The following is a 19,516-nucleotide window of genomic DNA, read 5'->3' on the forward strand; positions in this document are numbered from 1 at the left end:
ATTCCCTCCGAGCTGTTCTGTGCCACCCACGGCCTCGGCACCTGTCTGAACATTCCTCCGGCCACTCAGGCAATCCAGCAACAGACACAGGGAAGCCAGCCTGCTGGGCGGTGGGACGATTCGGGGGTTACGCGACAGGCTGAGATGCTTGGCTAGTGTAGCAGGGCAGTCTGTCCCTACAAGGGCCAGGGAACAGAGGGCCTTGTTCTCAAACGGAGCCCAGCAGACATTTCGTGACTGGGGCTGATCTTTCCCAACCAGGGCTCTACGGAGAGCCCAGCCCCATGGGACTAGGGCCAGGAAAGGGCTGGAGCTCGCTCTTTTGGGGCTGCAGCGGAAGGCAGTGAGAGGGAGGGCAGGAAAGCCCTGAAGATCGCCCTAGGCTGGGCAAGGGCTGGCACACTCAACTACCAAAGGTAGAAGACCCCACAGCCGTGGCTGTAGAATACGCTGCATGGGCTGATGTCACTTCAGTTCCTTGTCTCACCACAAATCCACCCAGATCTGCAGCAGAGGGGAAGGAGGGTGGGGAGTGGGAGACAGGCCAGGCCCCCACAGCTCAGAGAACGTTGTCGCAGGAAAACCTCCATTGCTGGTCCCTGCGTGTATTCCACGTGGGGGTGATCGACACGCAGCGCTCAGAGTGGAGAAGGGTGCAAGACGCGTGCAGTACCAGAGCTCCCATGGCTGCATTCACTGCAACCTGGACTAGTGCACATCTAAAAACACGGGTATGGAGTTCCCGGTGGCTGCTCTGTAGAAGTCCCGCATTTGGACCTCCTGCAGGGAGGCTCCGGTGGCAGCCTGTGCTCTCAGGGAAGTGGGACATTATGCCATCAGGAGGTGGGAGGTGAGCTAGTCTGCAGCACCTGTTAATGCCACCAGAAATCATTTGAGAGGATATAGCTTGGCCGGGGAGGGGGGGGGGGGGGGGTGTCTCTCCCATATTGCAACGAAGAGTTCTCGGATGGGTTTAGCTCTTCACGGGCAAAAGAAACCAGCACATGCCAGACCTCAAGGGAGAGAAGTCTCCTTCTGGAGAAGCATGGCTTTTGGAAGCCAGGTCAATGTCTGTGCTGGTTAAGGTGAAATTCAGCAGTTATCTTCAGGAGAAATTTGGAGTGAAGGCAAAGAGATACCCTGTCCTTCTGGAGGGAGGATCTGCTGACCTGACTAATGGGACAGCCAATAGAAACACCACCTTCATGGACAGCTCGGATGTGGAACGTGCCACTAAGATTTCAAACCGAGCTCTAGTAAGTTTTGACAGCACGAGGGTAAGATCCCGTAGCTGTGTTGCTTTCAACACTGGCCTTTCATGAATCGCGTTGTAGTCGGGTGGATAGAGAACACCTGGTTACTGGAGGAAGTCCAAAAGGAGCAGGATGCTTGAAGAGACCAAGATGGACTGTGCTGTCCCCAGGGTGGGAAACACTTTCATACAGCCAAATAGCAGGTCTTAGTCAAATCTTCTCTGCTCTGGGTTAGTACAGCCTGGACAGGGGGGTGAGGGCATCCAAACCCCAGGCTGTCAGGTGAGTGTGCCCAGATTGGGATGGTTGATTCAGTTTGTGGTGCATCAGGAGTTCTGGGAAAGGGTGGAGTTTGATTGGTGGGTGGGCTGACACTGGCAGAACTAAAACCGTCTGGGCCAATATGGTGCTAGAAAGACGCTGGCCTTGGCACAACATACCTGTCTGAGAACCTGTGGAAGCAAGGGGAGGGGACAGACATAGCTGAAACCAGTCCAAGAGCATGACCATGGGAGTTGCAGACTATGGCAATCAGCGAGGAGAGACGGCGAAATCTGTGATGTGGTAAGAGAGCCCTCACCTAAGCAGAGATGAGGTTGGCTCCTAAAACGCTAGTTTGATTTGTAAGCCCAGTCTCAGAAATCCATCATGTGGGGTCTGAGTTACTTGTGCCTCTCCAAAGGACTGTGCCCCGAGCAGACAATCATCCAGGCTGGGAAAAAATCATGATGCCCCGAGAACATGGATGCCACCTCTTTCCACAGCATCTTGGAGAACGCTCTGGGGGCCAATGCGATCAAGAGAACCAGTTCTTTGTCTCAGCTGATCTTTACTAGGGCCTGGCTGATGGGAGGGATCAGCTGGGAAGTGTACAGCTGACCCCCAACCCAGCACAGGAGGATGGCATTGGAGAGAAAGGCCCGGCCCAGTCCCCACCAGGAGCAAAACTGATGGCACTTTGTTCTGCCTGTGGGCAAATAGGGGAGAACCTCACCTCTGGGTGAAGCAGCCACTTGTGGGGAGAGAAGTCCCTGCTGAAGTGATGGCGGCATGGTAAGTTATAATGGGGAAAGTCAATTCTATACAAGCCTCCGGTTGTAAGCTCCGAATGCGCGGTGCTGGTGGTTTAAGATCTTTGGCTTGTGATCTTTGGCAGTATAAACAGGGGACCACTGAGCAGGCTTAGGGTTCCGGCACTACCTCTGTAGATCGCATTAGGACTAAAGCTAAGAAATCCACACCTTAGAACTGCCGCCTCCTCCCTCTTTTCATCCTTGGTTTGGCTCCCCTCCCCCCCATTTTTCTTCACCTTCCTTTAAAAAGTTCCCCAACTTCATATGCAGGGAACAGTCCTGCCTGGACAGGGGGTGGGGACATGTGCTGCAGCTCTTATTTTTGTGAATGGGTGAGAAATGCATTGATGGCAAGCAGCACAGCCAACAACAAAAAACTTTCAATAGAAGCGTGGCAGTAAAGCTACTTGTTTCAGAGAGTAGTGAACTAATGGGCTAGTTCTGTTCATTCATGGTCTTCACCACTGCAGAGATTTAAAAGGTTATGCAAAGCCCCGAGTATTACAAAAGCTGCTTTTTCAAGCAATAATTCCACTTAAGAATCCAAGCAGTTCAGTTGTTCACCTTTGGTAAGTAAAAACCTCACAGATATGAACTTCTGGTTTTATGCCCCATTTGTTGTGTAAATGCTATCTACTCCAGTGACATCCATTCCCTGCTCAACCCTCCTAATAAAGCACATGCTTTCATTCACAAACATGCGGACAAAATGTGCTATGTGGAGTAGAATGTATCACCCGAGAGCCAACTGAAAGCTCAAACATTACCATAGTTTTAATGTATTAGTAGATTTAACCGGCATTGCTCAGGCTCATGTCAATTAAGGTTTTGAGGGGGGGGGTTTTGTGTGTGGGGGGGAAGGGGGGGAGGAGGAGGATTTAAAGGAAAATTTACTTTAAAAAAATAGCGTTATTTTTATTAAGTTATTTTATTTAGATTGTTACTGGAAACCAAATTGACTGGCCCTTTTTTGTTAAAACATAGTGAATGCTAAGCATTTATTAGGATGAAGGGAAAAAATACACTTGATGGAATTCCCATTTTTTAATGTACTAAACAGAAAAATTTTAACAATCTCATCTCATCTGAAAACCTTAAGCATTGATTTAGCTGCGACAAAACAGCCGAATTTCTCCATTTTCCAGGCACAATTATGCCCTTAACGTTCCTTTACATTATAATGAGGAAACTGTACGTTGAATTTGGTGGTCCTAGCTCTGATCATTTAGGAGTTCTTGACAAATTCTTCAAAGTATAAAGAGTCATTCTCCAGGTAAACAACTTACACCCTCCCTCCTGCTATTGTAGAGGTTACACGTAAGACTTGCCTTGTCTGACATTCAAACGAGCACCTATTTACAGGTCACAAAGCAGTGATTTTGTAGACGCAACTCCCTCCTCCCCCCCTCTGGAAATAGGACTACAAACTTAACATTTTATTGATGGACTTTGAACGATGCATATTCTGGCAGATTGTGGAGAAGGACGATGACTTTTCTCGTAGTTAAAAGAGCTACTGAATTTGAGAGTTGGTGGAACACAGATCATAATGGCTACGTGTAATATTTGGGAAGTAAAAATCAAACTGTTTATTTTTTTTTTTTACCATTTCAAAGCGGTTTACACAGGTTTTGATCTTCAGAATACCTTGGAATCAGTAGAAAAAACTTTAAATGAACAGTATTGTATAATAGAAACCTTTCAGCAGTCAAAATTTTGACTAAAAAAATCATGCAAAACATACTCTTCAAAAACACAACTCTGAACAAAGCACCGAACTACACAGATATGCGGAATGAAACAGCATTAACTTCACCAAAAAGTAGTCTTCATAAAAGGTGTAAAAGTCACCTAGTCACTAGGCACTGCTCACTTTTTAAACAGAATAGACAATAAAAATATTGTCCACATATCTGCGATCCCAGCTCCAGGGCTGTAGCCAGAAATTCCTCTCAACTTCATGTTTCAATAGCGACCTGAAAGAAAAAGTATATACGTATATATAATATTCGTTTTGTAACTGAGTATCAGTAAAAGCCTGTAGATCACCTTGTTCAAGTAGGTAACAAATTCAAAGGCTTATCCACACAAGGAAATTGAGTTTAAATATTGTTTGAACCTAGCATAACGATAGCACTGAACTTCCCTGAGTACATACATCCTCAGATACTGACATATCAGGAGACTGGTGTTTCAAGGTATCAAGAAAGAACAGATTCTATGCAGATTATTATGTATGGCACAAGGATGTTTTCATGTTTATTAACAACAAATGTGGGAACATTATTCACACAACTCTTAAGACTAGGGAGGGATGTAAGCGACTTGTCAACTATCGGATAAGCATATGCTTATTGGGTAGTCAAGCAGTGACTTGACTAGCCTCCCCATCCACCGGCTTAAAAGCCAGTTCCCTCACAGCACCATCCATGCAGGGGAGGTAGAGGCAGCAGGGGAGGTAGAGGCAGAAGTGTAGCAGGGGACCAGGCGCTTCAGTCTTTTAAATGTATTAAAAGCCTGCTTCTGCAGCTCCCTCCAGATATCAACTAATCGACTAGTCGATGGAAATTCCATCTGATTAAACATGATTTAACATCCCTACTTAAGACTGCGTAATAATTGTATTGCATTCTATTTAAAACAGAACCTACCCATATGAACACATGCTGACACAGATACGCTAAATAAAGTGTTTGCTGTCTACAAAGGTGCCATGTTGGTAAACTCAGTCACAACAGCTCAGCCTCTGTCAGGATTGTTTGATCTGGTCTACAGAGGCATAACCAAAATCTTAACCCAGGATGTGACAATACGGTGCAACTGGGTCTCTCAAGAGTTTAAGGGGAAAGTTATGCATCGCTAGGAGACAGATTAGGAGTAAAACTGACATTTGCCTTGTTCTGAAAAGGTGGTCAACTTGCTTGAAGAACTATTAGTGCGCGTCTCCCCCCACCAGAGTTAACTAGATGAGACTATTGAAGTCCCAGTAGAGAGAGTCATGTTTTTTATCTACATGCAAGTCATCATCCAATCAGTGACACAGCCAATTCTAAAACAAGACTTACGAGGTGAATAGGATCGAGATCTGGAGCGAGATCTGTAACCTCCTCGGCTGTAGTATGGGGATGGTGATCTTCTCCTGTGGAAAGGATTAACATAATAATTAGGCCAATTCAGGCATCACAGTATTTAACACTGTGACACATCAGTTCAAATGCTATCACCAAGTACCAAGTTCCAATTTTCATTCAACACTCCTAGTGCTGGCAATTAGTGTGCATGCCATGAAAACTCGTCACCAGGAATTTAAGGCTGATCTTGTGACACATGCACTCCAGCAGCCTGTGCAACATTTATAATTAGCAGCCGATTCACTGAAACCCATGCACTGCTGAGCTGACATAGGAACAGCTGTAGAGTGTAGTGACGGATGCTACCTGGAAGTCAGCAAAGGTTCTGGAACTTAATGGTCAGACCAGTGATCCAACTAGCCAAGTACCCTGTCTTCCAACAGTGTCAGATACTTCAGAGGGAATGAACAAAATAAGGGCAATAATTGAGCGATCCACTCCCTGTCGCCCAGTCCCAGGATCCGTGGTGGTTCAAAATTAGGTTCACTCCTCTACCAAGGCTTTCTACATTTGTTTCTTCCCCATGGCCTGTCTACTAGCACTAATGTCTACAGCAGCGGTGGGCAAAAGGGCCTTTGTGGGCTGCATCCGGCCCGACAAGCAAGTTGATCCAGCCCACGGATGCCCTGAGCTACTGCTCAGCTGGTGGTTGATTCTAAGAAGGGCACCCCCTTGCAGTACAGGAGCAGGGAACAAGAGACTTCATGTGCTCCCTCTCCCCAGGCTCTGATTGACCCGGGGGCAGCAGGAGGGAGCATGCATACCTAGAGGGAACTGCTGGCAGTTGTGTGTGTGGAGGAGGAGGGGGAGAAGAAGGGAGAGACTTTGCCTGCTCCCCCACCCCCAGACCAATCAGGGTATGTGGGAGGGGGAAGCACGAAAGTGTCCTGGCCCCGCCCCTTCCGGGGTGGCTCAGGGCCACCTGTATTTGTTCAGTGTCTACCCCGTTTTATTTTAATGCACATTAGGCCTCAGATGGTTGAATATGTTTAGACAGGCTGTTTCATGAACATTTCTAATACTCTCTGAATAGTAAATCCTCTCCTAGCATACCTGTAGATCTGATCCCTATCTTGGGCAGCTCTCCATCCTCCGCCGCCGCCGCCACCGCCGCCACCTCCTCTGTGAAAACAGAACCAAAATAATCTTTTTTGCACTCTTATTTTCAAAGGTATAAAACAAGGACAACAAAGCGTTAAATCTATAATATAAAAGCTAGTTAGATCATACAGGACCATAACTGACCCTAAGGAATTCTCTTGTAGGAGCAGTTTCAGGAAGTTGGTGAGATTCTATCAAGCCTGTATTAATATAAGCTCTTCTATAACATCCATTGAAGGAAAGTTCTGAGAATAAACAAAGTAACATTTGGAGGGTATTTTGACCCTCCAAAAATTTCAGATTTAGAAGTAAGAAAGCACAACCAATTACATAATGAGACAAAATAAAGTAAGGTTTGTCCTAGGAGGAGAGGCAGGAAAAAGGACAAAGGGAAATAATTGATCAAAAGGGATAGTGTGACCAAGGCAAAGGAATAAGACAGCCTCAGATTTAAAATCTTACTAAACACTGCACACACTGGCCACACACCCACACACAGAGAAAATGAACTAGCTTAACAACTTTTAAATTTTGTCTTGACTATGACATGGTCCAACTTTGCTCAGGCAAGTAATCTGAAGATCCAGGTGCAACACATGGCACTTTTCATCAAGACCTCCACCACAAATTGGCTAAAGTCACATGTTCTATTTCAAACCGTTCTATAATGTATCTACCGCAGCATGTGTTAGTCTGGCTGAATGTTCATAGCTAAGTACAACCATGCTCCATTTGTCAGACTTAAATCCTCTGCAAAATAAAACCGCTATTATGCCTCATTAGCACTGCTACTACAGCATTTGCCCTCTCATCTTTATATCTGAAACACAGAACTGAAAATTCCTAGAGCATCATTGCAGTCTACAGAGAATTAGCTACAATCCAGTGAAATTGCTCATGTCTAAAGTTTCACTTTCTCCCTAAATTTGTTTGATCTTATATCCTACAGTTAGTTCCTGTGAAGGTGGATTCTGAAGCAACAGGCTTTACCCACAGGAAAATCCAACTATGGGTGCCAAGGTGTTAACTGACACATATGCCCTCTGTTTTGTACAAAGGGTGTGAGACACTGGACAGCTGTACGATGAATAGTTTAATTTATGACTCTGTGACATGAAGTGGGGATTGTATTCACTGTTTGCTTGTCATGTTTTTTCTACTATCCTATGCTGTTGTAATTGCGTGTGCCTCAGTTTCCCTGGGTACTACACCCATGCCAGGCTGAGGATGGGAGTTTTGGGTGTGACTGAGGGGAAGGCTGCCCCAGGCCACCGTGCACACAATAGTGCAGGCTCTCTTGTAACTTGAGCTGAGGTGGGGGGTGCAACCAGATAACACCTTTTGCCGAGGAAAGAGACAAAGGAGAAAACGGGGCTGCCTGCAGGTGGGGACAAGGCTGCTGGGTGTGCGAGTTAGTCTTGGCTGGCTTAGGATGCAGGGAGGGGGCCCAGGCCCAGGCTCCACCCCCCAAGATAGGAACCAGGAGCAGCCAATGCAGTCTGAGTTGACAAGTCTGTTCTATGCTGCATCCGCGTGAACCACTACATCTTCTGTTCCACCTGCTGGCTGAGAATCACGTCTGGCTGCAGATGTGAGTGCAGGGCCCAGCGATTCCCCACTCATCTCAGACACCCTGTTTACAATGAAACTCTTATACTTCACATAACTAAGCATTGTGTTAATGGCTATTTTTATCACTGTGTTCACTAAGTTTCCCCAGAGCATGGCTAAACTTCCTGATGGGAAAACGCAAGTGGCAGAGGGTCTAGACCAGTTCTTCCAGCACATCTGCCTCTGGGCGTTTTTTATTTGGGGGGAGGGGGCAGGTTGGGGAGAGAGAGGGAAGGGAAGGAGAGGCAGGCAAGACTGGGTGGGATGTATAAGGACAATGTACAGAAGATGTGTACGAACTTAAAGCTGAAATAGTCACAGCAGAGACACGATTAAGCTACTACATATATATTTGCATAATAAGTTTTAGTATTATGGACTATTTATGTTGAAATTAATTAGAGTTCTCATTCACACTGACATCCTGATTTTTGGTGTACAGCCAGATGGCAGTCAACGATTATTTGTGGTAAGGACCAAAGATTACAAACCAGAGCTTGGTTGTAGAACAAACAGTGACTGCAAATGAGTTTCAAAGGTACAGTTATAACATTCAAAAGAAATACAAATAATTTGCTTCCAAAAACAGGAGTTTCGAGATGAAACTCTAGCCCATGGCGATCTGCACATTTTGGTATTTGTCAATATTAGCTCACCTGTAAGATCTGCTGTAATAGTCACGGTCATCATACCCTCGGTCATAGCCTCTGTCATAGTAATCTCTTCGCCGGGAGCTGCCACTGTGTGAGTGAAACAACGTACCACAAATTCAGAATACCTCATACAGGCAATCTTAGCTGAGCTTACAGTGTTGTAGGAATCTTTAAATAAACTGGATTAAATTTAACCTGAACAGTAAATTTAACAGTTACAGGAGGAATTCTTTTCTAAGCTAACCTTCACCTATTCCTAAGTTTCAGAAAACTGTCAGAAGGATTTCTCTTAGTAAGCCAGTAATGACTTAAACTGTATGAACACAGTTTCAATTATAAAGCTACTGAACAGACTTCTCTCTCACGATCCTTTGATGGTATAAAGCCAAGGTTTTTAATGCAAGCTTTTTAGCTAAGCTCAGATTTAGAGCTATACATTAACATTTCTGGGTATGGCCTCTTCCACAGAGGGCTTCCAACTACCTGTTGGTTTTTTTGGTACCATTTCCCAAGGAAAACAATGAGGCTGATAGATCTGCCAGAGTCATATCTGCCAATCAGAAGCAAGCTAAGAGCTTAACACATTAAGGAAAAGTAGATACAAAGTAATTGAAGCAAAATGCAGGACAATGTAGCACTTTAAAGACTAACAAGATGGTTTATTAGATGATGAGCTTTCGTGGGCCAGACCCACTTCCTCAGATCAAATAGTGGAAGAAAGTCGTCACAACCATATATACCAAAGGATACAATTAAAAAAAATTCCACTTGAAAGGGAATCCTCTGAACTGTCATTCATGTTAAAATTCGACACTTTCCAACAAGGACTTAAACATTTGAACGATCTCACCCATTACCAAGACAGTTTCCCTAATTATCACCTCTAATACCATTAACTCACAAACATCCCACTCTCCCTACCTCTAATATCATCAATTCACAGACACTTACCTTCCTTCCCCCCCCCCCCCTCCCCTCCCCCCGGCATCCCCCTCCTGTTCTGCAATGTGATTTGTCCTTTTCATATTTGTTCATTTTTTTTAATTGTATCCTTTGGTATATATGGTTGTGACTACTTTCTTCCACTATTTGATCTGAGGAAGTGGGTCTGGCCCACGAAAGCTCATCATCTAATAAACCATCTTGTTAGTCTTTAAAGTGCTACATTGTCCTGCATTTTGCTTCAACTACCCCAGACTAACACGGCTACATTTCTATCACTATTATACAAAGTAATGAAATTGATGCATTTTTTGTGCCTTGGATTTTTTTTTTTAAGTGTTCATGTATTGTAGGAGCAGAAAGTGAAAAATTTAATGTACTTTTATTTCTGTTTATGGTTTATATAAAACACAGAAAATTAGAAGTCACTAAAATATTATCGTGCACAAATGCATCTCTATTTGTAAGCGTCTGAGAAAGCATAGAATCAAGGGCTAGCCACATGAAGACTTTGTAAAAGGTTATGGAATTTGCTTCCTCAGCCATAACTAGATAAGTGTAATTTTCTTAAACTCCGAGTGGCAGTTATCTTGCTAGTCGTAAGTGCCACCATTTGACATTTGAATGGTTGCTTTATCTGAAAGTGTTTAGATCAACTGCTTTTTCTCCCTCCCCTCCTGAAGATGTTGTGTGATATATATTCCCAATGTCAAGAGGCACAATTTTATTAACATTTGGGTACATGTACACAAATCAAGGTGGAGTATTCTTTTATGCCAAGAGTTGCATGTATACTTTTGAAAGTCTGGGACTTTTAATTAAAAGTACAAAAGTCAGCAGATTTTGCGTGGATGCAGAATTCTCAACGGAAGGCAGAAGAGCACAGATTTTTTTTTTGTTAAACACACACACAGACTTGGTAAACTAAATGTGCATTTTTATGCCACTTGTGCGATTACATTTCTGAATTAACTTACTAAGTTGGTCTCCCCATGTAGATTCCAGGTGTAGGGGTGTGAGGCCTCTTTGTTATGGAGAAATCTACTCGGATTCTTCTCCCATCAAGTTCCATTCCATTGGCACGCTCTTTAGCCTATTTGGAGCGAAGCAACCATGATTGAGAGAATTTTAACTGCAAACAGATTCACTTTACCCTAATAATGTACAGCTAATGCAAGTTTTTCCACTACTTCTCCTTTCCCAGACTGCTGCAGTTGGATCAGTCTTCCAAACTTGCCAGTCCATCACTTGCTCCATAGCCTCTTATACTCCCTTACAGTCTATTCACCGTGTTTACTTGGCTGTTCTTTACCTGCAAACTCTATAATTTCAGAGGTCCCCCAACAGCATTCCTTTCATCCACCCTTGTGCATGCCAATACCATCTCTTATGTGATCTGGGCCATCTACTTATGGGTTTTCTAATTTTTCCATTTGTCATTAACAGGCACTACAGCTTGCTAGTTCCCTATTGCAGGCACCAATTGCCTGCCTCAAAGCTTCCTCACCACTGGCCAGTAGTGCAATGTAATTTGCATAGATCAACTTCATACCCCTTTCCATTTACTTTCCCATTAAGTCTATTACAATTATCACCTTGAAACCATTCTTGAGACACTAAATGGCAATTGGCACTTCTGTCAGGGAACAAATTCAACACTGTATGGACAAGGCTCTCTAATACAGGGATCTCAAACTCACAGACCTTGGGCCAACTTCAGGCCAAGCATTTTTACAGTCTGGCCCAAGAGTCTCTGCGGCTTGGAGCATGTGCGCCTGTATTCAGTGCACCCCTGCCCTCCAGGGGGGCAGCCTCGGGGATTATCTGGGGAGGGGCCTGGCAGCACTCACCACAGTGGCTCTGTTTTCCCAAGACTCCCACTACACTGTCTCAAGTTTAATAGCCACATTTCACAGGGCCACATACTAGTTATACAGGAATAAGTTTTCGAAATTTGGGAATAGCAAATTTTCCAAATGTTATACAACCCAGCTCACCTCCTTCGCATCATCAACATTTTCAAAATACACAAATGCAAATCCTCTCGAACGCCGCGACTGCTGGTCATACACAATGGAAACATCAGCAATTGGGCCATACTTGGAGAACACTTCTCTCAGGTCCCTCTCTGTGGTGTACAGACTCAGCCCAAACACACCGAGACAACAGTTTGGGTCAGGATTTGCCTAGAAGAATAAAAAAATTATGCTGATTTTTAAACTTTTAGCAATGCAACGTATTGTACCGTACAAGCACGAGTTGATTTGGCATGACTTCAAGGCAGATAAAAAGTTAGTTTTACTTGCAACACATCTATATTAGGAACTAATCCTCAGACTTAGCCTTCACAAAAAGACGTCTTGTATTTCTCATCACAAAAGGAGCACACAATTCCCATGCCCGCGCTATAATGGAACGACAACTTTCACACACTACTTACTTCTGTAAATCAAGTGCCCAATATTAATAGTATTGATGCAGAGCTGCATTGGGACCCATGCTGAACTGGAACTGAGCCTGCCTATGCGCTGCCTCCCCAGTTCCCGAATAATGCAGAGCTGCAGCAGATGCTGATGCTGGGACTTGGCATGAGTTGAGACTGAGCCAGCCTGCTGGCTCATGATGGGCTTCTAACATACAGCCAAGTGGGGCAGTTGTTGGGACCCAGCACAAGCTGGATCCAAAAGTGCTAATCCTAATGGACTGATAACACAGTCAACAAAATTTTGGTCGACTAACGAATTACAGACTTAACATCCCTAATTGTAATCACTCTGAAATTTTACATGTTTACTTTCAAATTTACAAGCCCAAATGTGATCAAATAAAGACCATCTGAAGATCCAACACACTAATGTAATGAAGTATGAGTTACCCACTCACAGTAAACAAAATCACACAACACAAAACCTATACACACCTAAGATCACAAAACTTTCTTCCACAAATTATTCAAAGAATCTAATGTAACATTTTAAATGTGGCAATTATTATTTTAGTACACCCACAAAGGTATTTCCAAATCAGAGAAAACAGAAGCAGATTGCTATTATAAACCCATTAGCTCCAGGGGCTGGCAAACACATTGAAAGTCTCAATAAACCAATGAAGAGTTAAATTTAACAATCCCAATGTGTTGGAGGTAAGAGTCTTACCCTGTTTCCAACATGACGTCTGCGAGTAGACATAGGAGAATGGCTGTGACTGTGTCGTCGCCGGTAATCCCGACTGTAAGACCTGCTCCGGGACCTCCTATGGGAGCGGGAACGAGAGCGTGATCTCGTATAGTGTCTACGAGAACTCCTTCTTGATCTAGATCTGTGGAGAAAAGGAACTAAGTTACTTCTGCAGGGTCCCCATGCCGCAACTATGCATTAACATGAGGAATTAACATCCATTTTCTATTTATAGGTAGCTTATAGGGATGGGGTCCCCAGCCTCTGTTTGTCAGAAGGTGGAAATGGGCAACACAAGGTGGATCACTTCATGATTACTTGCTCTGTTCATTCCCTCTGGGGCACCTGGCATTGGCCAGTGTTGGAAGACAAGATACTGAGCTAGATGGACCTTTGGTCTGACCCAATATATAGCTGTTCTTATGTAACTTTCATCACCAGTTCTTAAGATTTTAAGTTTCTCAACTCAATCTTTCCAGTTAGATTACTTCAGAGAATTTAGCATTAAAGTAGGCCCCTATATAATTTCTACTGCAGAAATAGAATTCTAAAGTCAGTTTCGACTCCAAACATTTCCCAATTTTCTCAAATGTACTGTGATTTGAAAAAGTCAATTGCTAAAGGTGTACAAATGTTTCTGAAAAAAAGGAGGGTGAAAATGACACCATCTTAGACATAACAATAAAAGGACCAGGAGAAGACAAAATATGACTGCAAGCAGAGAAAAGTTTTTTTAAATGAGAGACTGAGATGACCACTGTTCATTTCAAGGGACATGACAGAGGTTTATACAAATATTGAAAGAAGATAAACTAAGCTGCTCTCTGCCAAAAGGCATTAAGATGAAGAGCTAAGTGGGATTTGAAAAGGGATTACACGTATATATTGAGTATGAGAACATCCAGTTACTCTGGCTATTAAAACTCACCGCTAACTAGTCGAATGTTCCCTTTGCAGTCATACCTGAGGGAGGCACTCTCAAATATAGGAGAGCTTCTGAAACCTTTCTAAAAAAAATCTGAGATGGTAAGAAGCCATGCAATCCCCATCTACTTGAATTCATTCCATTAAACCCTCTAGGGTTCTTACTAAAAGGGGAAGATGAGCAGATGAAACAAGGTAACACCAACTGAGCTAGTCTTATGCTAGAACTTAATGAAGTGGCTGAATTAAGTTAATACAGTGCTGACCACAATATGCCTGTGTCTTCGCAGACTTCAACACAGCAGTCAACATCATATTACCTTACCTGACCCTCGACAGCAATGTCTAAATAAATTTGGAGTTCAGAAAAGCCCCTGAAGAATACAAGTTGATAGTCGACTTTGTTAAAGAAGTCTCTGCATTTTCCCTTTTGTGACAAACAAGATCCAACTGATAAGGAGGGACTAAGAAATGCAAACTGGGTGTAGATTACTGGACAACCTGTCAAATCTTAAACCACGTGGATGTTGAAGAAAATGAGCCAAACCTGACCTATGTTTAAGTGACTATCTACTCTTCCACTGCAGACTTCCGGGGAAGACGTAATCAAAACAGATTAAAGGTATTCCTTCTAGAATCTAAAGAGACAATGGTGGGAGCAGCTGACAGATCTAGTCCTCTCTTTTTCAGTTTCATTTCTATACAAAGCTTGCCACTAAGATGATTTCCTACTTTGCCTTGAGACTTAGCCAACAAGCAAGAGAACTGGTTTTCAGGTCAGCTGACAATGCCTGAAGTTGCCGTTCTGGCCTTATCTGATGGTATGCAGAAAGCAGAGGCCTGCCTTGGAACAGAGTGACCCATCAGTTAGTCTTGATGTGCACTAGGTGAGGATCTTCCAAGAAGTCAATTTTTCTGGTCAGAAATCCTTCAGCCCCTAGCATTACCATTGTGCTGCAATTTCCTTGTTCAGAGATGTGAACATAAGAACGGCAGTACTGGGTCAGACCAAAGGTCCATCTAGCCCAGTATCCTGTCTACCGACAGTGGCCAGCACCAGATGCCCCAGAGAGGGTGGACCAAAGACAACGATCAAGCGATTTGTCTCCTGCCATCCCTCTCCAGCCTCAGACAGAGGCCAAGGACACCATTTTATCCCCTGGCTAATAGCCTTTTATGGACCTAACCTCCATGAAATTACCTAGCTTCTCTTTAAACTCTATTATAGTCCTAGCCTTCACAGCCTCCTCTGGCAAGGAGTTCCACAGGTTGACTATACGCTGTGTGAAGAAGAACTTTCTTTTATTGGTTTTAAACCTGCTCCCCATTAATTTCATTTGGTGTCCTCTAGTTCAACTATTTAGGGAACTAATAAATAACTTTTATTTAACGGCCCTCTCCACACCACTCATGATTTTATAGACCTCTATCATATCCCCCCGTCAGTCTCCTCTTTTCTAAACTGAAAAGTCCCAGTCGCTTTAACCTCTCCTCATATGGGACCCGTTCCAAACCCCTAATCATTTTAGTTGCCCTTTTCTGAACCCTTTCCAAGGCCAAAATATCTTTTTTGAGGTGAGGAGACCACATCTGTACACAGTATTCAAGATGTACCATAGTTTTATACAGGGGCAGTAAGATATTCTGTGTCTTATTTTCTATCCCTTTCCTAATAATTCCTAGCATCCTATTTGCCTTTTTGACCGCTGCTGCACACTGCGTGGAAGTTTTCAGAGAACTGTCCACGATAACTCCAAGATCTCTTTCCTGATTTGTCATAGCCAAATTAGCCCCCATCATACTGTACGTATAGTTGGGGTTATTTTTCCCCGATGTGCATTACTTTACACTTATCCACATAAAAAAAACACTCCTGACCGCAGTGACCTACAGCTCTGTAAAGAGCCAATGTAAATAGGCTCCCAGTGCCTAAATCCCTCATTGTGGCCGTTTACGTGGAATACTGGGAACGCGTCGTGGCCATTTTCTCTTTCAAGGGCTGTCACAGCAGCACTTTGAGGTTTAAAGTCTAAAGCAAGACTCAAGCTGTCATGTCAAGCAGAGCTATCTTTCAATGCAACAAGAAAAGATGGAGTCTTCTCTTGCACTGTGGTGAATTCCAGTTCTGAAACCTCCACCATCAACAAGTCTCAACATTGTCTACAATTATTAGACTGACAAAGATGTAGACTTGATTGTACAATCTGAAGATTCAGTTTCATCTTCAAGGTGCAGAGGGTCACCTGCAATTACTGCTGCTTCCTCTCCATTTTGATGCATTTTTACCTCTCCCAGAATGAGCAGAAAAGTAAATGATGAGCCTCTGGCCTTCAGAAAGCTGAAAAGATTTCCTTCAAAATGAGGACAGGAAAAGAGCATCTACACCAGGGGCTGGCAACCTATAGCTCACTTAGCCAAATAAAAATGTCTTGTGGCTCAAGCTCAGCCCCCACACACACACAAAATGGGGAGCCCACTCTGGCAATCTAGCCCCCCCCCCCAAGACTGGAGCCAGTGCTGGATTCCAGGGGAGAAGAAGGGCTGTGGAGAAAGCCCCCAGGCTTGCTGCGCAATCAGGGAAGAAACTGGAACTACAAACAGCTCTGATGTGTGCATGCTGGTTCCTCTTACTCTGGGTCCTTCCCCCACCTGGAGGAACAAAGCAGCGCACAGGCATGCAGCTTGCAGGCTCTTTCCCACTGCTCCACTGGCCAGAATCTGGCCAATGGAGCAGCGAGAAGCCATGCCTGGGGCACAAAGCCTGAGAGCAGTGCCATCTCGCCTGTGAAGGACCCGCTGCTGCCATGGCTGTGTCCCCACTGCTCTGCCCCCGCCTGCACCTTGCACTCATACCCGCCGGAGAGCCCTGTGGGGCCTCTGGGGTGTGTCGGCAGCCTGAGCACCTTGTTCCTGGCGCTGGCAGGCTGGATCCTGACCAGCCTGGAGAGCTACAAGAAGCGCGACTGCGGGCCAGACTGCCTGTGCTCCTGGCGAGGCTTAGCCTCCATTTTACACTTGGCCCTTGGGTCGCTAATTTCTTCCATGACCCGTGTGAAGCAGCAGCTGGCTGCCACGTGGGAGTGACTCGCATCTGTTTAATAAACCCTGTTACAGACACTGGGGGGAAAAAAGTGCTGCCCCGAGACCTTACCCCCCGTGCCTATCTCCCACTCAGACCTTACCCCTCCTGCACCCCACCTCCCACACATCCTGCACCCCAATCCCTATCCCACTCACTGGTAGCTCTGTCTCGCACACAGGACCCCTCATTTCCGGCCACACCCCAGAGCTTAGGGGGGCCTACAAAATCCACTAACCCTGGAACCCCAGAAAAGTTAATCTGGGCTGAGACCTTGAACCTCAGTCCTCTCTGCCCGTCCATGGGGCTGGAGTGCCAGGGAAATGAGGGGTCTCAGTTGGGGGCCACATCGGTGAGTGCTGGGGTTTTTTGAAGGGGTTATTTTTTGTTTCTCACTTGTGTGGTCCCTGACTGATTTTTCTGTGGGTCAGTGGCCCCAGACACCAAAAAGGTTCCCACCCCTCCCATAAATAAAGACAATGTTGAAACATTGTGTTGGACATAATATTTCACTCGATTTAAAAATGAAGTATGGCCAACAAGCCCCCAGTTGGGGCCCAGCCCACATCTAGCCACAGCATCTAACACTCCTGCACCACCCCAGAACCTAGCCCCGGGCCCATCATACATCCGGGACTTCCTGCCCTGATCCCCTCATGCCTCCACATCCCCAGTGCCTGTCATAACACTCCTGCACCCCCCCACCCCAAGACTATCGTACATCCAACCAGACTCCTGCACCCCCACATCCCCAGCCCCCTGCCATAAGATTGACAGAAGACATCCTAACGTGTGCATGAAGTTGTAATTGACCAGTTATGATGTAAACTTTAAAAAAAAGTGCATAAAGATGCAGCAGCAGAAGTCCCATTAAATAAAGTCTGAGAGTACATGGTTTCATTTATGCTATTAATCATTATGTCAATTATCAATAATATGAAGTTGTATATTTTGAGACATGCAAATGGGCATTTTTATATAGCTTTGTTGACCACTCGTTCTGAATGGTGATGTAGTTTGGCTCAATTTGAAAAGGGTGCTGATCCCGATCTACTCTGATGTTTCTCCAACAAGCCTGTGTAGCTGTGAAGAAGATCCAACGGGAGCCTAATCAAGAAAGTGACCCCCCCAACTCCCCAAAAACCAAAGCTGAAATGAGCCAGAAGAAGCCTCTATTATCCACACTGTGCGACCCCTTATCTGACCAAGTGCCCTCTGGAACCATGATTAATAATCAGGAGATTGGTAAATTCTGCAGATGCAAAGGAAAAATCCCTAAGAACGTCCACACAGAGCAATAGGCACTGTGCTGAGTGTAGAGGGGGTATCGATATCAGAGGATCAGCACTGTGAAAGAGCCAGAACAAACAAGGATCAGAATTCACTGGAAGAGCTAGATATGTCTGAAATTAAGGCCTCTAATCACCTCACAAGATGCCCACACCTGGAGTGTAGTGGATTTGATACCCAAGTTGCACGACGCAAAGGCCCTCAGCTTCACTTCTTGCTTCTGCGCTTGATGGAACTTAGGAGTGGCAACAAGGAACCCACAGTGTCAGCAGAAGGCTCCTACTTGGGTGGAGACACCCTTGAAGTTGCTGGCACCAGACTGTCTTCTCTATTGCTGATCTGACAAAAAAATGTGCCTAACATGCATTGGCCCCAGTATCTAAAGTTAAGTAAAGGTGCCAGTTCTGAGAACCACAGCTTCTCCACTTCAGAGAGCTTCAACTACACTTTATTTTATTCCTCAGAGGAATACGGCCAAGTACAAGACAGATCAGAACTTTATACGGACGACCTGGAACCAGATGTGTCTGTTTACATGCCCAAAGTATGAAGACCTGACACGCCAGAAGCCAGCTCAGCAGTGGTGTGCATCTGACACTAAAGACATAACATGGGCCACTTCACATGGGATATTCTCTGCATCTCTTGTGGCAACATTCAAGTTGCAGCATTAACCATTAAAAACCTCAGCGAGTCCTCAAAGTTATATCCTTTCAACATTCAGTTACTTGTTATTAATGTAGTTGATACACACAGACTGATTGATGTTCTTATCAATGTGAACATCCAAGCCTTTTTTGAATCCTCCAGTTGCCCCTCAGGTATCTCCTGGCAATGGGTTTCACAGACGCTTCTTCATGTAGCGTATAATCCATTGTATTTCAACATCGTGATACCCCCTTGTTTCCATATAACAGAAAAGTGTGAACAAGGGTGCAGGATTTACCATTCTAAGCCGTTCGTTGCTGTGTGTGCTTTTATCATTTCCCCTTATTCACTGCTTCTCTAAGGAGTCCAAATAACTTCTCCACACCCCTAAGCATTTTGTTGCTCCTCTCTGAACTCCTTTCATTTGTTTGTGTGTGTCAGGGTGACCAAACAGGACAATATTCCAGGCAATCCATAACAGCAGGTTTTCAGTATTTTTCTATGAATTCTTTATATAGCCTCACATACTTTTTTGACTGTATAAAAACAAACACTGAAGAGCTCAATGAAAGCCACCTCTGGCTCAGTGACAGGCATGTCTTTCCCCTGAGTGTTCACAATTAAATGTAGGACCC

The 19,516-nt window shown here is 44.6% G+C and overlaps 1 protein-coding gene across 2 annotated transcripts in view; it reads right to left on the bottom strand.

Moving 5' to 3' along the window:
* Positions 1–3,889: 3,889 nt before the first annotated feature.
* The window catches only part of TRA2B (transformer 2 beta homolog), a 28,252-nt gene continuing 12,625 nt past the window's right edge, over positions 3,890–19,516 (bottom strand). Inside the window, exons 3-9 of one of the 2 annotated variants that reach the window (XM_075937338.2) lie at positions 12,920–13,082; positions 11,762–11,950; positions 10,742–10,857; positions 8,826–8,909; positions 6,511–6,579; positions 5,392–5,465; positions 3,890–4,302 (exon numbers count right to left, since the gene is read on the bottom strand). In XM_075937338.2, coding sequence (XP_075793453.1) covers positions 4,292–4,302; positions 5,392–5,465; positions 6,511–6,579; positions 8,826–8,909; positions 10,742–10,857; positions 11,762–11,950; positions 12,920–13,082 — 706 coding nt within the window. In that variant the 3' untranslated portion in view covers positions 3,890–4,291. Of the gene's footprint in view, positions 4,303–5,391; positions 5,466–6,509; positions 6,804–8,825; positions 8,910–10,741; positions 10,858–11,761; positions 11,951–12,919; positions 13,083–19,516 lie in introns of those variants that run through there. The other variant, XM_075937339.2, reaches the window with a different exon arrangement.

This window comes from Pelodiscus sinensis, chromosome 10, assembly GCF_052426305.1.
Source record: "Pelodiscus sinensis isolate ZL-2025 chromosome 10, ASM5242630v1, whole genome shotgun sequence".
Taxonomy (NCBI): Eukaryota; Metazoa; Chordata; order Testudines; family Trionychidae; genus Pelodiscus; species Pelodiscus sinensis.